Here is a 16148-nt window from a genome sequence, read left to right on the forward strand (position 1 = left end):
GTCGTGTCCGTCCCCCGTCCCGTCCCCGTCCCCCCCCCCCGCCCGAATAAACGACACCGGGACGGGGACGGTCAACAACAGACTCTTTACCGAGCAGGAGAAGGGGGGAACGCGGCCCCCCCCCGCACCCCGTCACTGCGGGACACCCACCAACACCTCCCCCCTCCCCCCATTCCCACCCTGTAAACGGTAAAAAACGAAAAAAAAAAAACAAACAAGAAAACCGGGGAAAGAAACCACAAGAAACGTGGCACCGACTCGCTCACGACGAAGCACAACGGCGGCGGCTCGGCCCGGCCCCCCCCACCCGGCCTCCCGCTTCCCCCCCCTCCCCCCGGGCCGGGGCCGCTCTACATGTTCTACGCATGAGGATGGGGCAGGGGGGGAGGCACCATGCGGGGGGGGAGGGGTGGAAACATCCTACAACGGAAAAAGGGGGGGAATCCCCGGTTTTGGACCCTTTCGCCCCGGTTTTTGCTCTCCCCTCCCCCCTTCAGGGATTTGGGTTGCCCCTTCTGGGGGGCTACCCCCCCCCCCCAACCCCCCTTTCCCTTCCTTCCCCTCCACACCCCGGGGGTGAAAGCAATGGCGGGGCTCCCCCCAGGGGACGGGGTGCAGCGCGGGGCACCCCCAAACCCCTCCCTGTGTGCAGTGGGGGACACGCCCGCTCCCAACCACTGTCCCGACGGCTTCCCGACCTGTAAGAGGGTGGAAAATGGGTTCAGGGGGAGCCTGTTCATCATGGAGGGGGCCCATCTGCCCACCCTCCCGGTTTGGGGGGGCTGTAGCCCTCCCCCCAGACCTGATTCCGATGCTTTGGCCTGGCCTAGACCCCATAGAATGCTGCCAGCCGGTCCTTGAGCAAAGGTGGGAACTGCTCCGAAAACTGCTGCCAGTTTTCCTCCCCAACCTGGTCCTTGAAGCCATGAAGGATCTGGGTAGGGGAAGGGGGAGCTTGACACTAAGGGGGACCCCTCACCATGGAGGTGGGGTTCCCCACTGTCCCCATGTCCCGTCCTGACCTTATAGAACATGTCCCGCAGGTCATCTTTGGGGCTCACCCAGGATGCGACGGCATCGCAGAAGAAAATGAAGTCCTGGGGGGGAAGTGTTATAATGGGATAACCCCCACCCCCAGCACCCCAAAACCACTGCTGGGTGTCGTCCCCCCCCACTCCCCAATACCTGCACGACCCCCCAGGGTTCACCCCAATCATCACACAGATGCCTCGGAAAGCTGAGTCCTTCTCTTCATTGTCCCGGATGTTCCGGAGAGATGTGCACCTTCAGGAGGAGGGAGGAAGAAAGTGGGGTTCAGTGACACCTGCCCTCCTAATTAGGCGGTGTGGGAACCCCAAAGCTTACCCCCCCCACTCACCAGGGCCGGATGAACTGCTGCAGCATGGGGGCCACCTCCTGCGGGCACACGAAGCCCAAGCGCCCAATGGTGATGGCTGAGGGTACAGGGAGGGCATTTGCGAGGCACAGCAGGGGAAGGAGCTCCCCCCAGCAACCAGTCCCCCCAAACTCCCACGTGGGGATTCCTCTGTGCCACACCCTCCCCGCCCCCCCTTACCTGTGTTTTCTAGGAGGGTTTTGGGGGTGTTGGGGCGATTGATGATCTCTACCAGGTTGTTGAGCACCATCTGGACGTACGGCTGCATCTCTGCCCCTGCAAGCAAGCGGGGGGAGGGGTTATCAGGATTGGGGGAGCTCAGATGAGCTTTGGTGGGGCTGAGGGGGGCCCAAACCACTCACCCATCTGCATGCAGATCTCCCCAATGGCCCAGGTCGCATTGTTGCAGACAGAGATGAACTCAGGGTTGAGGTTGGTGCCCAGGATGGGCATGAATTCAGCTGCGGTGGGAACAGACTCAGTGCCAGCCCCCCCCAAACTTCATTTTGGGCTTCCCCCCCTTATTCAAGCCCCACACGCACCAATGCAGGGCTTGACGTGCACAAAACAAGCCTTGGTGAGGTCACCCAGGAGGGCAAAGGAGCTCTGCCGCACCTCAGGCATGGTGTCCTGTGGGCAGCAGGCAGGGGCTGAGACTGGGGGCCCTCAAACTGGGCTGGGGGGCTCCTAGGTGGAAAAGGGGGGTCCTCCCTTTACCTGCATGCACTGGAAAAGCAGTGTCATGATGTTGCTCCGAGCCACCAACTGCTCCACGTGGCAGCCAAGCCCTTCGGCCAAACCACTGAGCAGGTCCAGGGCCACTATCATGAAATCCTTATCAGGGGCTTCATACTGTTCCGGGTGCTGGTTGTACATCTGGGGGAGGATACAGAACCCCCACAGTCACCTCATGAAGGGGATGACATGCCCCAGCAACCCCAGCACCCAAGGGCCCACCATGGCTTGAGCCAGTGTCTTCTGCACCAGGGTGACGCAGCGCTGGTAGACAGGCTCGCAGTAGGGCAGGAAACCGCTCTGCAGCGCGGTGGCCACCGAGGACAGGCACTGCAGGTGATGGGGAGGACAGCAATGGGGTGGAAGGGGGATTAAGGCACAGATCAGCTCCCAGGTGCTGCCCTCTGCACCTCCCAGCTCACCTCCAGCAGTGGGAAAAGGTCCTTGTCTTCATCCTTCAGCTCATTCCACTTCTGGATGAGTGGAGGCATCAGCTTCTGGATGTATTCCTGATGGGAGAAATCCCAGCATGGGGAAGGGGATACGCACAGGGGACACCCCCCCTCAGCCCAGGGACCATCAGAACAGAGAGATCCACACTGGCACTTCGGGATTCGAATGTCTGTTGGCACTTGTCATCATGGGTCCCAGGCCTGCGACATGGAGAGGGACACACTCGGGTGAAGGGGGACATCCCGCACCGTACCGGCTGGTTAAGGTGGTGCCCCACGGAGTCAGCCAGGGTCCCAATGGCGTCATAGAGGATGAGCAGGTTCTTGTGCTGGTACTTGCCAAAGGCAAAGACCAGCGTGTCCAGGATGAAGCTGAGGTATGGCACCAGCTCTGTGCACGCCTCCTCCTCCAGCGTGGCGAAGGCGCTGAGCGGGAGGAGGAAGAGTCAGGATCCCCTCTAAACCCCATTCCAACACTGCCAGGGATACTTCATCCAAACCTCCATTCAACCCATTCCACTGTTCTACAGCCCTTCTTCCTGAGATCCTAACTCTAATTCTTCTTCCCACTGGAAGCTGTTCCTCCTCATCCCATTTCTCTATCTCTTGTTCAAAGCCCCTCTCCAGGTTTCTTGTAGCCCCTTTAAGCACTGGGAGCTGCTTTAAAGTCCCCCTGGAGCCTTCTCCAGCCTCTCGCTCCCAGCTCTCAGCCTGGCTCCAGAGCAGTTAAATCTCTGTGGCCTGCTCTGCCCCCCTTTCATCACAGCACCTCAAACTCCTCCTCCCACCCAGATCCAGCACCCAAAACCCCAACCCTGGGGGTGGTCCCCACTGTCCCTGTACCTGCAGGCAGCCTCCTGCACTCGCTTGTTGCTGTCGAGGATGCGCTTCAGGAGCTCGGTCATGAGAGGCTTGAGGTACATGTCAGGGGGCTGGCTGACCACCCAGTGCGCGTAGCGGCTCAGTGTCCAGCACGCGATGGAGCGCACCAGTGCCTTCTTGTCCGCCAGGCACCGGATGAGGTGTGGGATCAGCTCGGGCAGGTACGGCACCATCCCCTGCATGCAGCCTGCGGGCATGGGCACCGTCATGCACAGTACCCGAGAAGCAGGAGCACAGCACCCGAGAAGCAGGAGCACAGCACCCACCTTCAGCAATGGCCCCCAGCATGAGCATAGTACTCACCTTCAGCAATGGCCCCCAGCACCAGGATGCCTGACTCCTTGATGACCCACTCAGGGTGGAAAAGCAGCTCCTTGAGCAGTGGGAGCAGATGTGGGAGCAGCTCTTCCCGGAATACATTGGCCAGGACGTCCAGCGCGGCAGCCGAGCACTTCCCTGCGGGGCCAGGGGGTCAATCCCACCCCAACGAGCTCCATCTCATCCCATGTTGGGTTTTATCCCCCCAAAGCCGAGGCTGCCACTCCCAAAAGGACACCCCCATACTCAGGTTCCAGTCGGAGAGAGTGTCATCGTCATCCTCATCCTCTGCATCCTCGGGGTCCTGTGCCCTCTCCTCCTCGTGCTGCAACGTGACTGTGCGGGACTTGTGGAAGCGGGGCTTGATGTCCTGCTCGCTGTCGGGAATGGCCTCGTCCTCCTCCACGTCCCCCTGTGGGGACAACAGGACATCATGTCACACCGCAGGAAACCTCCATCACCTACCCTAGGGATCCTCAGCCCGACGGATCAGACAGTACGAACACAACAGCCATCACCAGCATCAGCTCTGAAGCTGTCATCACATCCAGGGGGACTCAGGGTGGCTCCTGCTGTACCAGCCCCTCCAGTTTAACCACTTCCAGCCTCACAGTGCAGAAGGAGGAATAGGAAGGAGCCCCCTTCCCATTCCCACCCCAACCTCACACCTTGAGCAGGATGATGTCGATCTCCGAGTACTTCATACCATTCACCAGGATGGGGATAAGCCTGAAAAAGGGGCGGAATTAAGGGGCAAGGAGAGTCTTGCGGATGCTATGGGACGAGGTGGGGGTGCTCTGAGCACTCACTGCACCAGATGGGAGGTCAGCACCTCCTTGCAGATGGGCTGCTCGGCCAACGTCAACCAGAACTCACAGGCCTCCAGGGCCACGTTCTCATCGCTGTCCTGTGTCCGCTGCAGCATGTACTGCAGGGAAGGGGGCAACACAACACATGAACCCCAAAACTCACCCACTGGGGGGTCCAATGGGCTCCACCCCCTTTTTGCCGCTCAAGGCCTCACCTGGATGATGCTGTGCATGTGGGGGATGAGGCGGTCGATGCGCACCTCCAGCAGCATCACCAGTGCACGGCACACATTCTTCCGCACCTCAGGATCCTCATCCACAGCCAGAGCAAAGAGGTGCTGGGGAGGAAAGAGGACACACACACACACTTGCTGCTGGCCCCCCTCGGAGCTGCTCCCGTGGCGGGGGTTCCACTCACCTCGATGAAGGTGTCGATGTTCTCCATCAGTGCCTGAGCCCGGTCCATAATGAACTGGTTGACGCAAGCGATGGCGTGAGACCTGGGCAGGGTGTGTGCGCGTTAGCAAATGAGGTGAAAAGGAGGAGGGGGGCAGCCCCAATGCCCCCTACCCCAGCACCCCACAGGCTTGCTCCAATCCACACTTGGGACACACACACACAGGATGATCCCCATGAGATGATGTTGGCTGATCTTGAAGTGCCCAACCTGGGCGGAGGATCCCTAAATCATCACCACTTGGGGGGCGGCACAAATGGAATTAGAGGGAAGGATGAGGATACCCCCAATGCAAATCCCAACCTGTGGCTGTGGGCCCAGGAATCACCCATTTCCCACCCCACCTCATCCAGCAGCCACCGTGATGGCTGGGGGCCGCCCCCCAACATTCCCAACCCTCCTGAGTGGCCCCCAACCCCACCATGGAGCTGCAGTGGGTGTGCCCCCAAAGGACCCCTCAATACCTGATCTTGGGGCTGCAATGCTTGAAAAACTGAAGGAACTTGGGGATCATGACATTGAGGGGCCGGTTGAGCGCGTCACTATCCAGGAGCTCGGAGGAGTCCTCACAGATCTTCTGCAAGGCCCCAAACGCTCCCTGGGTGCCAAGAAGGGGTAAGCCTCAGGCACGGACTCCCCCCCCCCGCCCCGCCCCGGTGACCCCTCCAGGCCCCACACACCTCACACGTGTTGTAGTCCTCGGAGTTGAGAAGGTTGCAGAGCTGAGGGAGCAGCTCCGGCCACATCTGCAGCTCTCCCTTGGAGGCAATCGTGGTGATGAGGATGCCTGGATGGGAATGGGGTGGTTGTCAGCACAAAGTGGGGGGCAGGGTTGCTTGGGGACCCCCCCATGCTCACCAATGGTGGCTCGGATTAGGGAGGAGGCGTCGCCGATGTTGTTGAGACATTCCTGCTTGATGAACTCAGCCACGGGCTGTGGGAAGCTCTGGAAATGGGCTTTAACATTGTTCTTCAGGATGAGGCCACTCAGAGAACGTGTTGGCTCATCTGAGGAGGGACGACAAAGGCTTATGGGGGGGCTGCAGGGACCTCTGAGCCAGGAATGGGCAGCTCGGCTCCTGCATCCACCTCTGCCCCCCCAAAATGCCTGTGGCCTCCCCCGACCTTCAGACTTGAGGCGCGTGAGGACGAAGATCAAGTAGTTGTTGAAGTCGGGGAATTGGTTCAACTGCTTCAGTTTCTGCTCTGTAGGTTAAGGATGGTTGCTGGGGACACCGGGGGGGTGTGGGGCCATGGGGGGCGGTGCTGGGTACACAGGGGGGCCACCGGGAGGGTGTTGGGGCCACCAGGAGGAGGGCTGGGGGCACCGGGCGGGGGGCTGGGGTCAAGGTGGGGGGGGGGGGTGAGGACATGGGGAGGGTGCTGGGGACACCGGGGGGAGTTCCTGGGGGGGATACATCCTGCACCACGCGCTGCGTGGCCGTGTTGGGTGACTGCGAGTCCTTGAGCAGCTGCAGGACCTGCTGCAGGCCCTGCTCATCCGGCTGCCAATCCATGGCTCCGGTGGGGGCACACAGCCTGGCGGGGGGGAGCAACAGGGATAAGGAGAATACAGGGAGTAGAGCTCCCCATTTGCTCCTCCAGCCTCTCTTTGACCCCAGAACCCCGGTATTATAACCCCCCCCTTTGTTTTCCCCGCACCCCCCACCCCATTTGCAACCCCCAGCTCCGGTTTGGCCCCCATAACGCCCCCCCCCAGTTTTATAACCACCCCCCCCAGCTCTGGTTTGACCCCCATAATAACACCCAGTTGTACCCCCCCCCCAGCTCTCTCCCGCCATCACATCCCCATCCCGCCCCCCGAACGCCCATTTACCGCCATAACGCCCTCCCCCACCCCCCCTGCAGCCCGGTGCCACCAGGCCCCGCGCCGCTTCCCGCCTCCCCCGTACCTGTCCGGGGTTGAAGGGGGGTGTTCCGGTGCACAGTGGAAGGGGGGGGTGTCCCGGATATATCAGGGAGGGGAGGAGAGTTAACGGGGAACGGGGGGTCACCAGCGGGGCCCTAGCGCAACACGCGGGCGCTGACCCCCGGCGGCCACCGTCCGCCCCGCGCGGGAAGGACGGGCCGCATCACGTGGCGCGGGGGCGGGGCCACGTGGGGAATGGTGGGCGGGAATGAGAATGCGCAGTGGTCGCTCCCGCCAACCACGGCGCTGAACTGTGTTACCCGGCGTGCCCCGCGACGTGGGACGTACCACTAAGGGGGCGTTGGGGGGGATGTGGTGGTGAGGGAACAAGGGAGCGCTGCGAAACACCGGGAATGAGACCAGGGATTGCTGGAAAAGACTGGGGACGGGATCAGGGAGCGCTGGGAGCCCCAAGCCTCCCCATAGCAGTAGCCGGGGCGCCCATAACTCCCCACTGCAGTGACTGGGGAGCCCGTAACTGCTCCATAGCAGGGGCTGGGGAGCCCATAACCCCCCCCAGCAGGGGCTGGGGAACCCATAGCCCCTCACTGCAGTGACTGGGAGAGCCCATAACCCCCCCATAGCAGTGACTGGGAATCCCGGGTGACCCACAAGCCCCACCAGAATCTCTCCACGCAGCTCCAAATCTGAGGTGTTTAATGCTGCAGCAGCAGCCGCCTCCACCCCCCCCCCCCCCTTTCCCACCCCAAATGAAGCCCCCCTGGGGGGGGCAGAAGCGGCGGGGCCAGTCCATGGTGGCATCAAAGTCCTGGTTGCCATTGGGGCAGCTCCGGTGGCCCCGGGCCGGGGTGGGGCGTTTGGAGCTAGAAAAGGCTTCGGGCCCTGCAGAAAGAGCATTTCTAACGCCCAGTGGGCGCTATTTGACCAACGGCCGTGTTTTGTCGTCGTCGCTGCACTGATGCGCTTTGTACTTCTTCACCTCGGCCATGTACTTGGCCCACGCGTCCCCTTTACTCGTCAGCACCTACAGCAGCACAGGGAGACATGGGGGCGCTTGAGGAGCACCTCCCAATGCACCCCTTCCCTGGCTCCCCAATACCCACCTCAGCATCCCCAGTGTTCCCATTGCAGTACTCACACTATCCCCGGTTTACCTCAGTGTGCACTCCCTGTGTCCCCAACAGCAGTCCCAGTGTTCCCGGTTTCCTCCAGTGCTCCCTGTGTCCTCAACACCCCCTCCCTGCATCCCTTCCACCCCATTCCAGTGCCTCCCGTGTCCCCAGTTTACCCCAGCACCCCCTCCCAGTGCTCCCATTGTCCAGCTGAGTGTGTGTCCCCCAGCACGGGGCCCTCACCTCCTCGTCCGTCCTTTGCTTCTTGGCCACCACTCCTGTCTTCAGGGCCAGTTTGTTCCCCCCTCGCCGCCTGCCCACCTAAGGGGGGGAAGGGACACAACTGCCTCCGTTACCCACGGCCCCGGGGCCAGGAGGGACGGGCAGCCCGGCTGTCCGCAGCGGGGACCCCCCGTCCCTGCCCGCTTTGGGGATGACGTTCCCTTAGGGAGCGAGCAGCGCCGGTACCACGGGGGAGCCCCCGGTACGTGCCCCCCAGCTCCATGAACGCAGATGCCCGCTGGAAGGCGCTGGCGGTAACAGCGGGGCCCGCACTCGCGTCTGGGGACCCCCACCCCCGCAGCACAGAGCCGCTGGCGGGGGGCAGCGGCCGCCGCCACCCCCGGAGCCGGCCCGAAAGGACCCCCGCGAACCCGCCGCAAGGAGCGGGTGGGCCGGGAGGAGACGCGGGTCCCGCGTCCTTACGAAGCTGAGGGCGCCGCCGCTCCTCTTCGAGCCGTCTGGCGGGCGGGGCCCGGCGCCACCGGCTGTTTCCGCCATCGCTGCCGCCGCCGCCTCCCGTTCCCGCTCCGCCTCCATCTTGCGCTTGAAGAGCTCCAGGAAGCTGCCGTCGTTGGCGAAGACGTTGACCCCGCCGCCGGGCCCGGGAGGCGGGGACGGGGCCTCCGGGGCCTCCCCGTCCTCACCGTGCGCCTCCATCTTGTCCGCCGCGATCGCCGCGCCGCTGGGCACGCCGGGAAGCGCGCGGCGCCGCCGGATGACAGCGCGGCGTTGCCGGGCAACGCGCCGCTTTTGCCCTCGCCCCTTAGGTCCCGGTGACCAATCCGGTGCAAAGGGGTGGGGCAGACCGGAGGGGTGGCAACCAATGAGGATGCGAGAGGGCCGCCTGGTGGCGCGGGGGAAGATGGCGGCGGCGGCGGCAGCGGCCGGCGGCGGGTGGGGACCGGAGGCGGAGGAGTTCGAGGACGCGCCCGACGTGGAGCCGCTGGAGCCGACGCTGGCGAATGTCATCGAGCAGCGGAGCCTCAAGTGGATCTTCGTGGGCGGGAAGGGCGGCGTGGGCAAAACCACCTGCAGGTGCGGGGTTACTGGGACGGGCCCCGGAGGCGGGGAACCGGGATGGGCTTGGGGTGGATCGGAACCCCGGCGGGAACCGTGATCTCGGGGAAGGGATCTGGAGCGGCCCCGGGGGGTGGGGGGACACACCGGGATGGGCTGGGGAGTTCGAGCCGGGCCGGGGGAGGATCAGGTTCAGGATCAGGCCAGGCTGGGAGGGACCGGGACGGGCTGGGGATGGGGGGCATCGGGATCAGAATGGCCTAATGGGGGATCGGGACCCGGAGGGGGATTGCGATGGGCTGGGGAGGAATCGGGATCGGGATCAGGATAGGTGGGGTGGGGAGCGGGACAGGCTGGGAGAGGGTTGGCCCCGGGGGTGTTCGGCCACAGCTGACGCCCCCACAAAATCGGCCCTCCATAGAGGGGGATGTTGGGCTCAAGGCTCTCAGGGCAGAAGGGATGCGGTTGGATCCTCCTGGGAGAAGCCTGGGGCCACCCCCTGTGTTTGTGTGTGTGTGAGGGGGGTAGGAGCACCCCGGCTGTCACCGCTGTCCCCCCAGCTGCAGCCTGGCCGTGCAGCTTTCCAAGGTGCGGGAGAGCGTCCTCATCATCTCCACTGACCCTGCCCACAACATCTCTGATGCCTTCGACCAGAAGTTCTCCAAGGTCCCCACCAAAGTGAAGGGCTATGACAACCTCTTTGCCATGGTGAGCCCGGCATTCCCAGCGTTCTTGGTGCTGCTCCTCCACCACATTCCCCCTTTCTCACTCCCCAAGTCCTCTGCAGGAGATCGACCCCAGCCTGGGGGTGGCGGAGCTGCCCGATGAGTTCTTCGAGGAGGACAACATGCTGAGCATGGGCAAGAAGATGATGCAGGAGGCCATGAGTGCCTTCCCTGGCATCGATGAGGCCATGAGCTATGCTGAGGTGATGAGGTGAGCGCTTGGGGAGGGGTGCTGGAAGAGAGCCAAGGGGGGCATGTGGCCCCACTGAGTGTACCCCCTCGTGCTGAGGCAGGTTGGTGAAAGGGATGAACTTCTCTGTGGTGGTATTTGACACGGCACCCACTGGCCACACGCTGCGGCTGCTCAACTTCCCCACCATCGTGGAGCGTGGCTTGGGCCGGCTCATGCAGATCAAGAACCAGATCAGCCCTTTCATCTCCCAGGTGAGAGGGGCAACCACAGTGTGGGGGGCAGACACCTCGGAGGGGTTGGAGCTTCACTGCTGTGTTCTTCAGATGTGTAACATGTTGGGCTTGGGGGACATGAACGCCGACCAACTGGCCTCTAAGCTGGAGGAGACACTGCCCGTCATCCGCTCCGTCAGTGAGCAGTTCAAGGACCCTGTGAGGCCACCAACAAGGACGTGGGGACACTGGGAAGCTAAAGAGGGGAATGGGGGATCATGGGGACACAGATGCTAATGAGGGAAATGGGGACCATGGGGACACTGGGATGCTAGAGGGGAAAGGGGACCATGGGGTATGAGGGTGGAATTTGGGGCTTTGGGGTGGAATCTGGGGCCACGGGGACACTGGGGGAGGACCTGGGGATGCCAAAGAGGGGAGTGGGGACCCTGTGGATGTTGCTAAACTGGTCTGGGTGCATTCCTGCAGGGAATGGTTCCCCGGAGGGGAGATTGTTGCTGGGTTGTGTCCCCATGTCCAGATGTCCCCCTGAGGGTGCTTTTGGGGGGGGGTTGGCAGGAGCAGACGACTTTCATCTGCGTGTGCATCGCCGAGTTCCTGTCGCTCTACGAGACGGAGCGGCTCATCCAGGAGCTGGCCAAGTGTCGCATTGACACCCACAACATCGTGGTGAACCAGCTCGTGTTCCCCGACCCCCAGCGACCCTGCAAGATGTGCGAGGCCCGGCACAAGATCCAGGCCAAGTACCTCGACCAGGTACCCCCTGGCCTGGGGGGGCCATGGGGCTGGGGGGAGTGGCTTGGGGGAGACTGGGAGGGGATTTGGGGCAGCCCCGGGTGAACCTGGAGCCTCTGGGGGTCTGAGAGAGGGTTTGAGGATGGAATTGGGGTTTGGGGTGCTGTAGGGTTCCCTGGGGGTGCTATGTGGGTTCAGGGGATGTCCCCATAGCCCAGCCCCTCTCCCTACCCGTAGATGGAGGACCTCTACGAGGACTTCCACATCGTGAAACTGCCACTGCTGCCGCATGAGGTGCGAGGGGCCGACAAAGTCAACACCTTCTCCTGCCTCCTGCTGGACCCCTACCAGCCCCCTAGCCCCAAATAAACCCCCGGGGGGACCGGGGGGAGGGGGGGCACCCCATATTATCCCCCCCCCATCCATGTGTCCCCAGGGCTGGGGAAGGGGCCACAAAGGACCACCCTTCTCCCCGGGCTTGTGTAAATAATAAACTCTGGCAGCAGTGGAGCCGCTTTCGTGTGGCTGTTTGGTGGGGGGGGTCCAACACGGTATGTGGGGGGTGACGTTAACACCGGTTGGCCCTGGGCCTGGTGGGACATGGGGGACCTTCATTAGCGCTTGGGGTGGATTAACAGGGCCGCAATGGGGTGGAGGGGGCTCTGCGCTCCCCCCGTGTCCTGCTGGGATCTGTCCCTGTGACCCCACTGCTGGCACAAGGGCTTTGGGACAGAGCCAGGGCTGGCGCCCAAGGCCACCAACATGCCCCTGTGGGGAAGGGGCTGGGCTCAAAGCACCCAGACAGCCCTCCCCTTGGGGGCACGTGTGTCCCCATCCCCTCTCCCCCCCGCCCCTGCCCAGGGCAGGGCCAGCCCCAGGATGGTATTTAAAGCCCCAGGACAGGGACTGTGGCCCCAGAGCCGTGGTGGCCGCCCCCGTGCAGCTCTTGCTGAGGTGAGTGGGGGGATTTGGGGGGCTGGGGGTGGCCACTGGGTGTCACTTTAGTGTCCTCATGGTGTGCTCTGATGTCCCCGTGCCTCGTGTCCCCTGGGTATCGCTTCAGTGTCCCCACAGCGTTCGGGTGTCCCTAGACCTGCCATGACGGTGACATACACGTCACGCGTGGCCACCACACGCTTCGGAGGCTTCTCGCGGCTGCTGCTGCTCTGGCGTGGGAGCATCTACAAACTGCTCTACCGGGAGCTGCTGCTCTTCCTCACTGCCTACCTGGTGCTCAGCCTGGCCTACCGGTGCCTATGGACATGGGGGGATATGGCAGGATATGGGGAGGACATGGGGGGATATGGGGACACACAGGATGCAGGGGGAGATGGGGGACATAGGAATGGGGACATATGGGGGAACACAGTGTGGAGAGGGACACATGGGGTGCAGGGGGACACACGGGTGGGGGCCGCTGCTGACCCCCACCCATGGCCCAGGTTCCTGCTGTCGGAAGCACAGAAGAGGCTCTTTGAGAAGCTTGTGCTTTACTGTGACAAATCAGCCAACCTCATCCCCGTGTCCTTCGTGCTGGGTGAGACCCCAATACTCCCAGTACTGTTCCCAGTGTCCCCAGCATCCCCTCCCAGTGTCCCCAACAGCCCTCCCAGTGCCCCCAACAGCCCTCCCAGTGTCCCCAGCAGTGGTCCCAGTGCTCTGAGTGGTCCCAGTATCCCCCATTACCTCCTCCCAGTGGCCCCAGTTTCAGACAGCACCCCTTTCCAATGCCCCCAGTTTCCCCAGTGCTCCCTCTCCCCGCTCCCAGTGTCCCCAACACCACCCTAGTGCCCCCAGTTTCACCCCTTTTCAATGCCCCCAGTGCTCCCAGTTTTCCCCAGTGCCCCCTCTCCCAGTGTCCCCAACACCACCCCAGGGCCTCCAGTTTCACCCCTTTTCATGCCCCCAATGCTCCCAGTTTTCCCCAGTGCCCCTTCTCCCAGTGTCCCCAACACCACCCCCGTGCCCCCAGTTTCACCCCTTTCTAATGCCCCAGTGCCCCCTCCCAGTGCCCCCAACACAGCCCCAGTGCCCCCAGTTTCACCCCTTTCCAATGCCCCAGTGCCCCGTTTTCCCCAGTGCCCCCAACACAGCCCCCAGTGCCCCCAGTTTCACCCCTTTCCAATGCCCCCAGTGCCCTCTCCCAGCGTTCCCAGTGTCCCCAACACTGCCCCAGTGCCCCCAGTTTCACCCCTTTCCAATGCTCCCAGTTTTCCCCAGTGCCCCCTCCCAGCAATCCCCGTGCCCCTGTTGCCCCCCCCCCCCCCATCGCCCCACGCTGCCCCCGCAGGCTTCTACGTGGCGCTGGTGCTGGAGCGCTGGTGGGGGCAGTTCCGCGCCGTGCCTGCTCCCGACGGGCTGATGCTGGCGGTGGCCGGGAGCGTGCACGGCGCGGACGCGCGCGGGCGGCTGCTGCGCCGGACGCTGCTGCGCTACGGGAGCCTGGCGGCGCTGCTCGTGCTGCGCGCCGTCAGTTCCGCGGCACGCAAGCGCTTTCCCACCGCCGACCACCTCGTGCAGGCGGGTGCGCGCTTGATGTCGTGGGGGGCGGTGTGACGTCAGGGAGGGGGGACTCGACACTCTATGGGTCAGGGGGATGGAATCGGGGGAATGGCACCGAGGGGTTGACAGCGGGGGATGGCACCTGGGACGATGTTATGGGGCAGAGCGATGTTATGGGGTAGGGGCACGGCACTGGGGATAGCACCTGGGGGCCGGTACCGGATGGGGTTTTCCGCCATCTCTTTGTCTCTCCTTCTGGCTTCGTGTCTCTCCATGTCCCTTATGTCCAGGGAAAGAGCTGGGGACACTGGGAACGCTGGAAACACTGGGGGAAGGTGCTGGGGACGCTGTGGGGACAGTGGGATGGGAGTGTCCTCATGGCAGTGACATCACCGTGGGGGTAGTGATGTCATCGTATGTGTGTGTGTGTGTGTGACGTGAACACGTGGACGTCACCCGGCTGGCTTCCGAGCTTCCCCTGCCCCAATGTGGGGGCACCGTGATGTCAGTGGGCAGTGACGTCATGGGTACGGGGAGGTTGACGTCCTTTTGCGCAGGGTTCCTGACGCGGGGGGAGCGGCGGCGGCTCGAGGGGCTCCGCTCCCCCCACAACCAGTTCTGGGTCCCCTGTGTCTGGTTCACGGCTCTGGCAGCGCAGGCGCGGCGCGAGGGGCGGGTGCGCGATGACAGCGCACTGAAGCTCCTCATGGAGGTACCCCAGATACCCCTCAGGGACCCTTTGAACCCCACCCAGCACCCCCAAACCCTCCTGTGTTTGTCCACCCCCCGCAGGAGCTGAACCGCTTCCGGGGGCACTGCAGCCTCCTCTTCCACTACGACTGGATCAGCGTTCCACTGGTGTACACCCAGGTGGGCACTGGGAGCACTGGGAAGCAATGGGGACATGGTGGGGGGGGGAAGCTGGATGGGGACCTGGGTGTGAAAGGGCATGATAGGACATGGGGAGACATAGACAGGGATTGGGGGATGTGGGAGGACCCCAAAAGGGATGGAGGGACATGGACCAGGGGACATGGGGGTACTGCCAAGGGATGAGGGGACATGAAAAGGTGGGGGGGGCATGTCAGGGGTGTAGGAGGACAAGAATGGTGGAAAACAGGGGTGACCTGGAGGGATACAGATGACGATGGAAGGACATGGGAGTACATTGACAGGGACAGAGGGACATGGAAAACAGGCAGGGATGGAAGGATGTGAGGGGACATGGAGGGGACTGTCCCCTGCTGCAGGTGGTGACAATTGCCGTCTACACCTTCTTCGTGACGTGCCTCATCGGGCGGCAGTTCCTGGACCCAGCCCAGGGCTATGCAGGGCATGAGCTGGACCTGGGGGTCCCCATCTTCACCCTCCTCCAGTTCTTCTTCTACGTGGGGTGGCTCAAGGTGGGACTGGTGGGGAGATGACACATGGTGGCCTCAGGGGACACAACGGTGGCCTTGGGGGACACAACGGTGGCCTCAGGGGACACAGTGGCCTCATTGCAGGTGGCTGAGCAACTCATCAACCCCTTTGGGGAGGACGACGATGACTTTGAGACCAACACACTCATTGACCGCAACTTCCAGGTATCCCCATCCCACTCCCACTGGGAACTGGGTGTCCAGGATAGGGCCCAGGTGTGAGGATGGGACCCAAGTCCGTGCTGCAGGTCTCCATGCTGGCGGTGGATGAACTGTACGGGGAGGTGCCGGTGCTGGAGCGAGACCGGTACTGGGATGCCACCAGCCCGCGGGTGCCATACACGGCCGCAGCTGCGCCGCTGCGCCAGCCGCCATTCCGCGGCTCTGCCTGTGACATAACGTATGTGGGGACGGGACCCCCCAACCCCCCCCCCAACCCTCCTCAATGAGACGCTCTGGGGTACCCCCACACCTCTGGAGTTCCTTCAGCCACCCCAGAATGTCCCCAGTGTCCCCCAACCCTGCCGAGACCTCCCAGCTCCCACCAGGGACCCCAAGATGCTCCCAGGGACCCTTGAAAGCCATTCCTGGGGAATGGAGGTGTCCTTGATGGGGGGGCGCCAGAGGTGACTCTGGGGTGGTTTTGGGGTGACCTCGATGTCCTGCAGGTTGGCCAAGCAGGAGATGCAGTTCCTGCCACTGGAGGATATTGGGGAGACCCCTGAGTCCCAGCTGGGGAATGGGGACAGCCCAAGGGGAGACAAAGCCACCCTGAGGGACATGCCAGGGGGGAACAGTGCCCCCCACGATCACTGGCTCCTTCACTCCAGTGCTGACGACATGGTTTAAAGTGGGGGGAGAATACCCAAAACACACCCACCCAGCATAGCTCAGCCCTATACGAGCCCCCCAAGAATGTCTGCCGGGAATGAATCTCCACCTCTATGTCCTGTGGCTTTATTGAAATGGGTTTGGGGCACAACAGGAC

The 16148-nt window shown here is 63.1% G+C and overlaps 4 protein-coding genes and 1 non-coding gene across 7 annotated transcripts; 2 read left to right on the plus strand and 3 right to left on the minus strand.

Moving 5' to 3' along the window:
* Positions 1-600: 600 nt before the first annotated feature.
* Positions 601-6591, minus strand: TNPO2 (transportin 2). 2 transcript variants are annotated; one of them, XM_061443858.1, is made up of 24 exons: positions 6468-6591; positions 6175-6250; positions 5908-6057; positions 5730-5836; positions 5514-5647; positions 5011-5092; positions 4808-4930; positions 4593-4711; positions 4452-4512; positions 4030-4195; positions 3769-3921; positions 3427-3652; positions 2838-3009; positions 2554-2640; positions 2354-2461; positions 2114-2272; positions 1939-2026; positions 1759-1857; positions 1577-1672; positions 1379-1454; positions 1176-1284; positions 1023-1097; positions 803-934; positions 601-698 (listed from the first exon to the last, which is right to left on the minus strand). In XM_061443858.1, the coding sequence occupies exons 1-23, from the start codon at positions 6564-6566 to the stop codon at positions 827-829; spliced, it is 2673 nt and encodes an 890-aa protein (XP_061299842.1). In that variant the 5' UTR covers positions 6567-6591; the 3' UTR covers positions 601-698; positions 803-826. The 2 variants fall into 2 exon arrangements, 1 of the variants encoding a protein (XP_061299842.1); XR_009741587.1 differs by having other exon boundaries at positions 602-698; positions 1186-1284.
* Positions 4268-4334, minus strand: LOC133264000 (small nucleolar RNA SNORD41). The gene has a single exon (XR_009741589.1). It is a non-coding gene; the product is annotated as a small nucleolar RNA SNORD41 (small nucleolar RNA).
* Positions 6592-7737: 1146 nt separating the features above from the next.
* Positions 7738-9049, minus strand: TRIR (telomerase RNA component interacting RNase). The gene is made up of 3 exons (XM_061443859.1): positions 8758-9049; positions 8296-8373; positions 7738-7964 (listed from the first exon to the last, which is right to left on the minus strand). The coding sequence occupies exons 1-3, from the start codon at positions 8989-8991 to the stop codon at positions 7857-7859; spliced, it is 420 nt and encodes a 139-aa protein (XP_061299843.1). The 5' UTR covers positions 8992-9049; the 3' UTR covers positions 7738-7856.
* A 130-nt stretch (positions 9050-9179) lies between these two features.
* On the plus strand, positions 9180-11683 carry GET3 (guided entry of tail-anchored proteins factor 3, ATPase). The gene is made up of 7 exons (XM_061443871.1): positions 9180-9369; positions 9912-10059; positions 10139-10287; positions 10370-10520; positions 10593-10700; positions 11061-11258; positions 11475-11683. The coding sequence occupies exons 1-7, from the start codon at positions 9197-9199 to the stop codon at positions 11604-11606; spliced, it is 1059 nt and encodes a 352-aa protein (XP_061299855.1). The 5' UTR covers positions 9180-9196; the 3' UTR covers positions 11607-11683.
* A 621-nt stretch (positions 11684-12304) lies between these two features.
* BEST2 (bestrophin 2) lies at positions 12305-16056 on the plus strand. 2 transcript variants are annotated; one of them, XM_061443892.1, is made up of 9 exons: positions 12305-12487; positions 12680-12774; positions 13528-13761; positions 14297-14451; positions 14532-14609; positions 14990-15142; positions 15245-15325; positions 15409-15560; positions 15829-16056. In XM_061443892.1, exons 1-9 carry the CDS (start codon positions 12336-12338, stop codon positions 16007-16009), a joined length of 1281 nt encoding a protein of 426 aa, XP_061299876.1. In that variant the 5' UTR covers positions 12305-12335; the 3' UTR covers positions 16010-16056. The 2 variants fall into 2 exon arrangements, with proteins under 2 accessions (XP_061299876.1, XP_061299877.1); XM_061443893.1 differs by lacking the exon at positions 15409-15560 and having other exon boundaries at positions 12306-12487; positions 15829-16007.
* The last annotated feature ends 92 nt before the right edge of the window (positions 16057-16148 follow it).

The sequence above is a fragment of the Pezoporus flaviventris genome, unplaced genomic scaffold (genome assembly GCF_033815535.1).
Source record: "Pezoporus flaviventris isolate CSIRO_AGI_PZ_B2104156 unplaced genomic scaffold, CSIRO_AGI_Pfla_v1 ptg000554l, whole genome shotgun sequence".
NCBI classification, from domain to species: Eukaryota; Metazoa; Chordata; class Aves; order Psittaciformes; family Psittacidae; genus Pezoporus; species Pezoporus flaviventris.

Excerpts from the sequence above, each read along its gene's own strand:
- BEST2 (XM_061443892.1), top strand. The coding sequence starts at position 12,336 with ATGACGGTGACATACACGTCACGCGTGGCCACCACACGCTTCGGAGGC. Across the intron at positions 12,488-12,679 it reads GTGCTCAGCCTGGCCTACCG|GTTCCTGCTGTCGGAAGCAC; the intron begins GTGCCTATGGAC and ends CCCATGGCCCAG. Across the intron at positions 13,762-14,296 it reads CGACCACCTCGTGCAGGCGG|GGTTCCTGACGCGGGGGGAG; the intron begins GTGCGCGCTTGA and ends CCTTTTGCGCAG.
- TNPO2 (XM_061443858.1), bottom strand. The coding sequence starts at position 6,566 with ATGGATTGGCAGCCGGATGAGCAGGGCCTGCAGCAGGTCCTGCAGCTG. Across the intron at positions 5,093-5,513 it reads CATTGCAGCCCCAAGATCAG|GTCTCACGCCATCGCTTGCG; the intron begins GTATTGAGGGGT and ends CACCCTGCCCAG. Across the intron at positions 2,027-2,113 it reads TGCTTTTCCAGTGCATGCAG|GACACCATGCCTGAGGTGCG; the intron begins GTAAAGGGAGGA and ends TGCTGCCCACAG.
- GET3 (XM_061443871.1), top strand. The coding sequence starts at position 9,197 with ATGGCGGCGGCGGCGGCAGCGGCCGGCGGCGGGTGGGGACCGGAGGCG. Across the intron at positions 10,060-10,138 it reads ATGACAACCTCTTTGCCATG|GAGATCGACCCCAGCCTGGG; the intron begins GTGAGCCCGGCA and ends AGTCCTCTGCAG. Across the intron at positions 11,259-11,474 it reads AGGCCAAGTACCTCGACCAG|ATGGAGGACCTCTACGAGGA; the intron begins GTACCCCCTGGC and ends CCCTACCCGTAG.
- TRIR (XM_061443859.1), bottom strand. The coding sequence starts at position 8,991 with ATGGAGGCGCACGGTGAGGACGGGGAGGCCCCGGAGGCCCCGTCCCCG. Across the intron at positions 8,374-8,757 it reads GCGGCGGCGCCCTCAGCTTC|GTGGGCAGGCGGCGAGGGGG; the intron begins GTAAGGACGCGG and ends TCCCCCCCTTAG. Across the intron at positions 7,965-8,295 it reads AGCAAAGGACGGACGAGGAG|GTGCTGACGAGTAAAGGGGA; the intron begins GTGAGGGCCCCG and ends GTGCTGCTGTAG.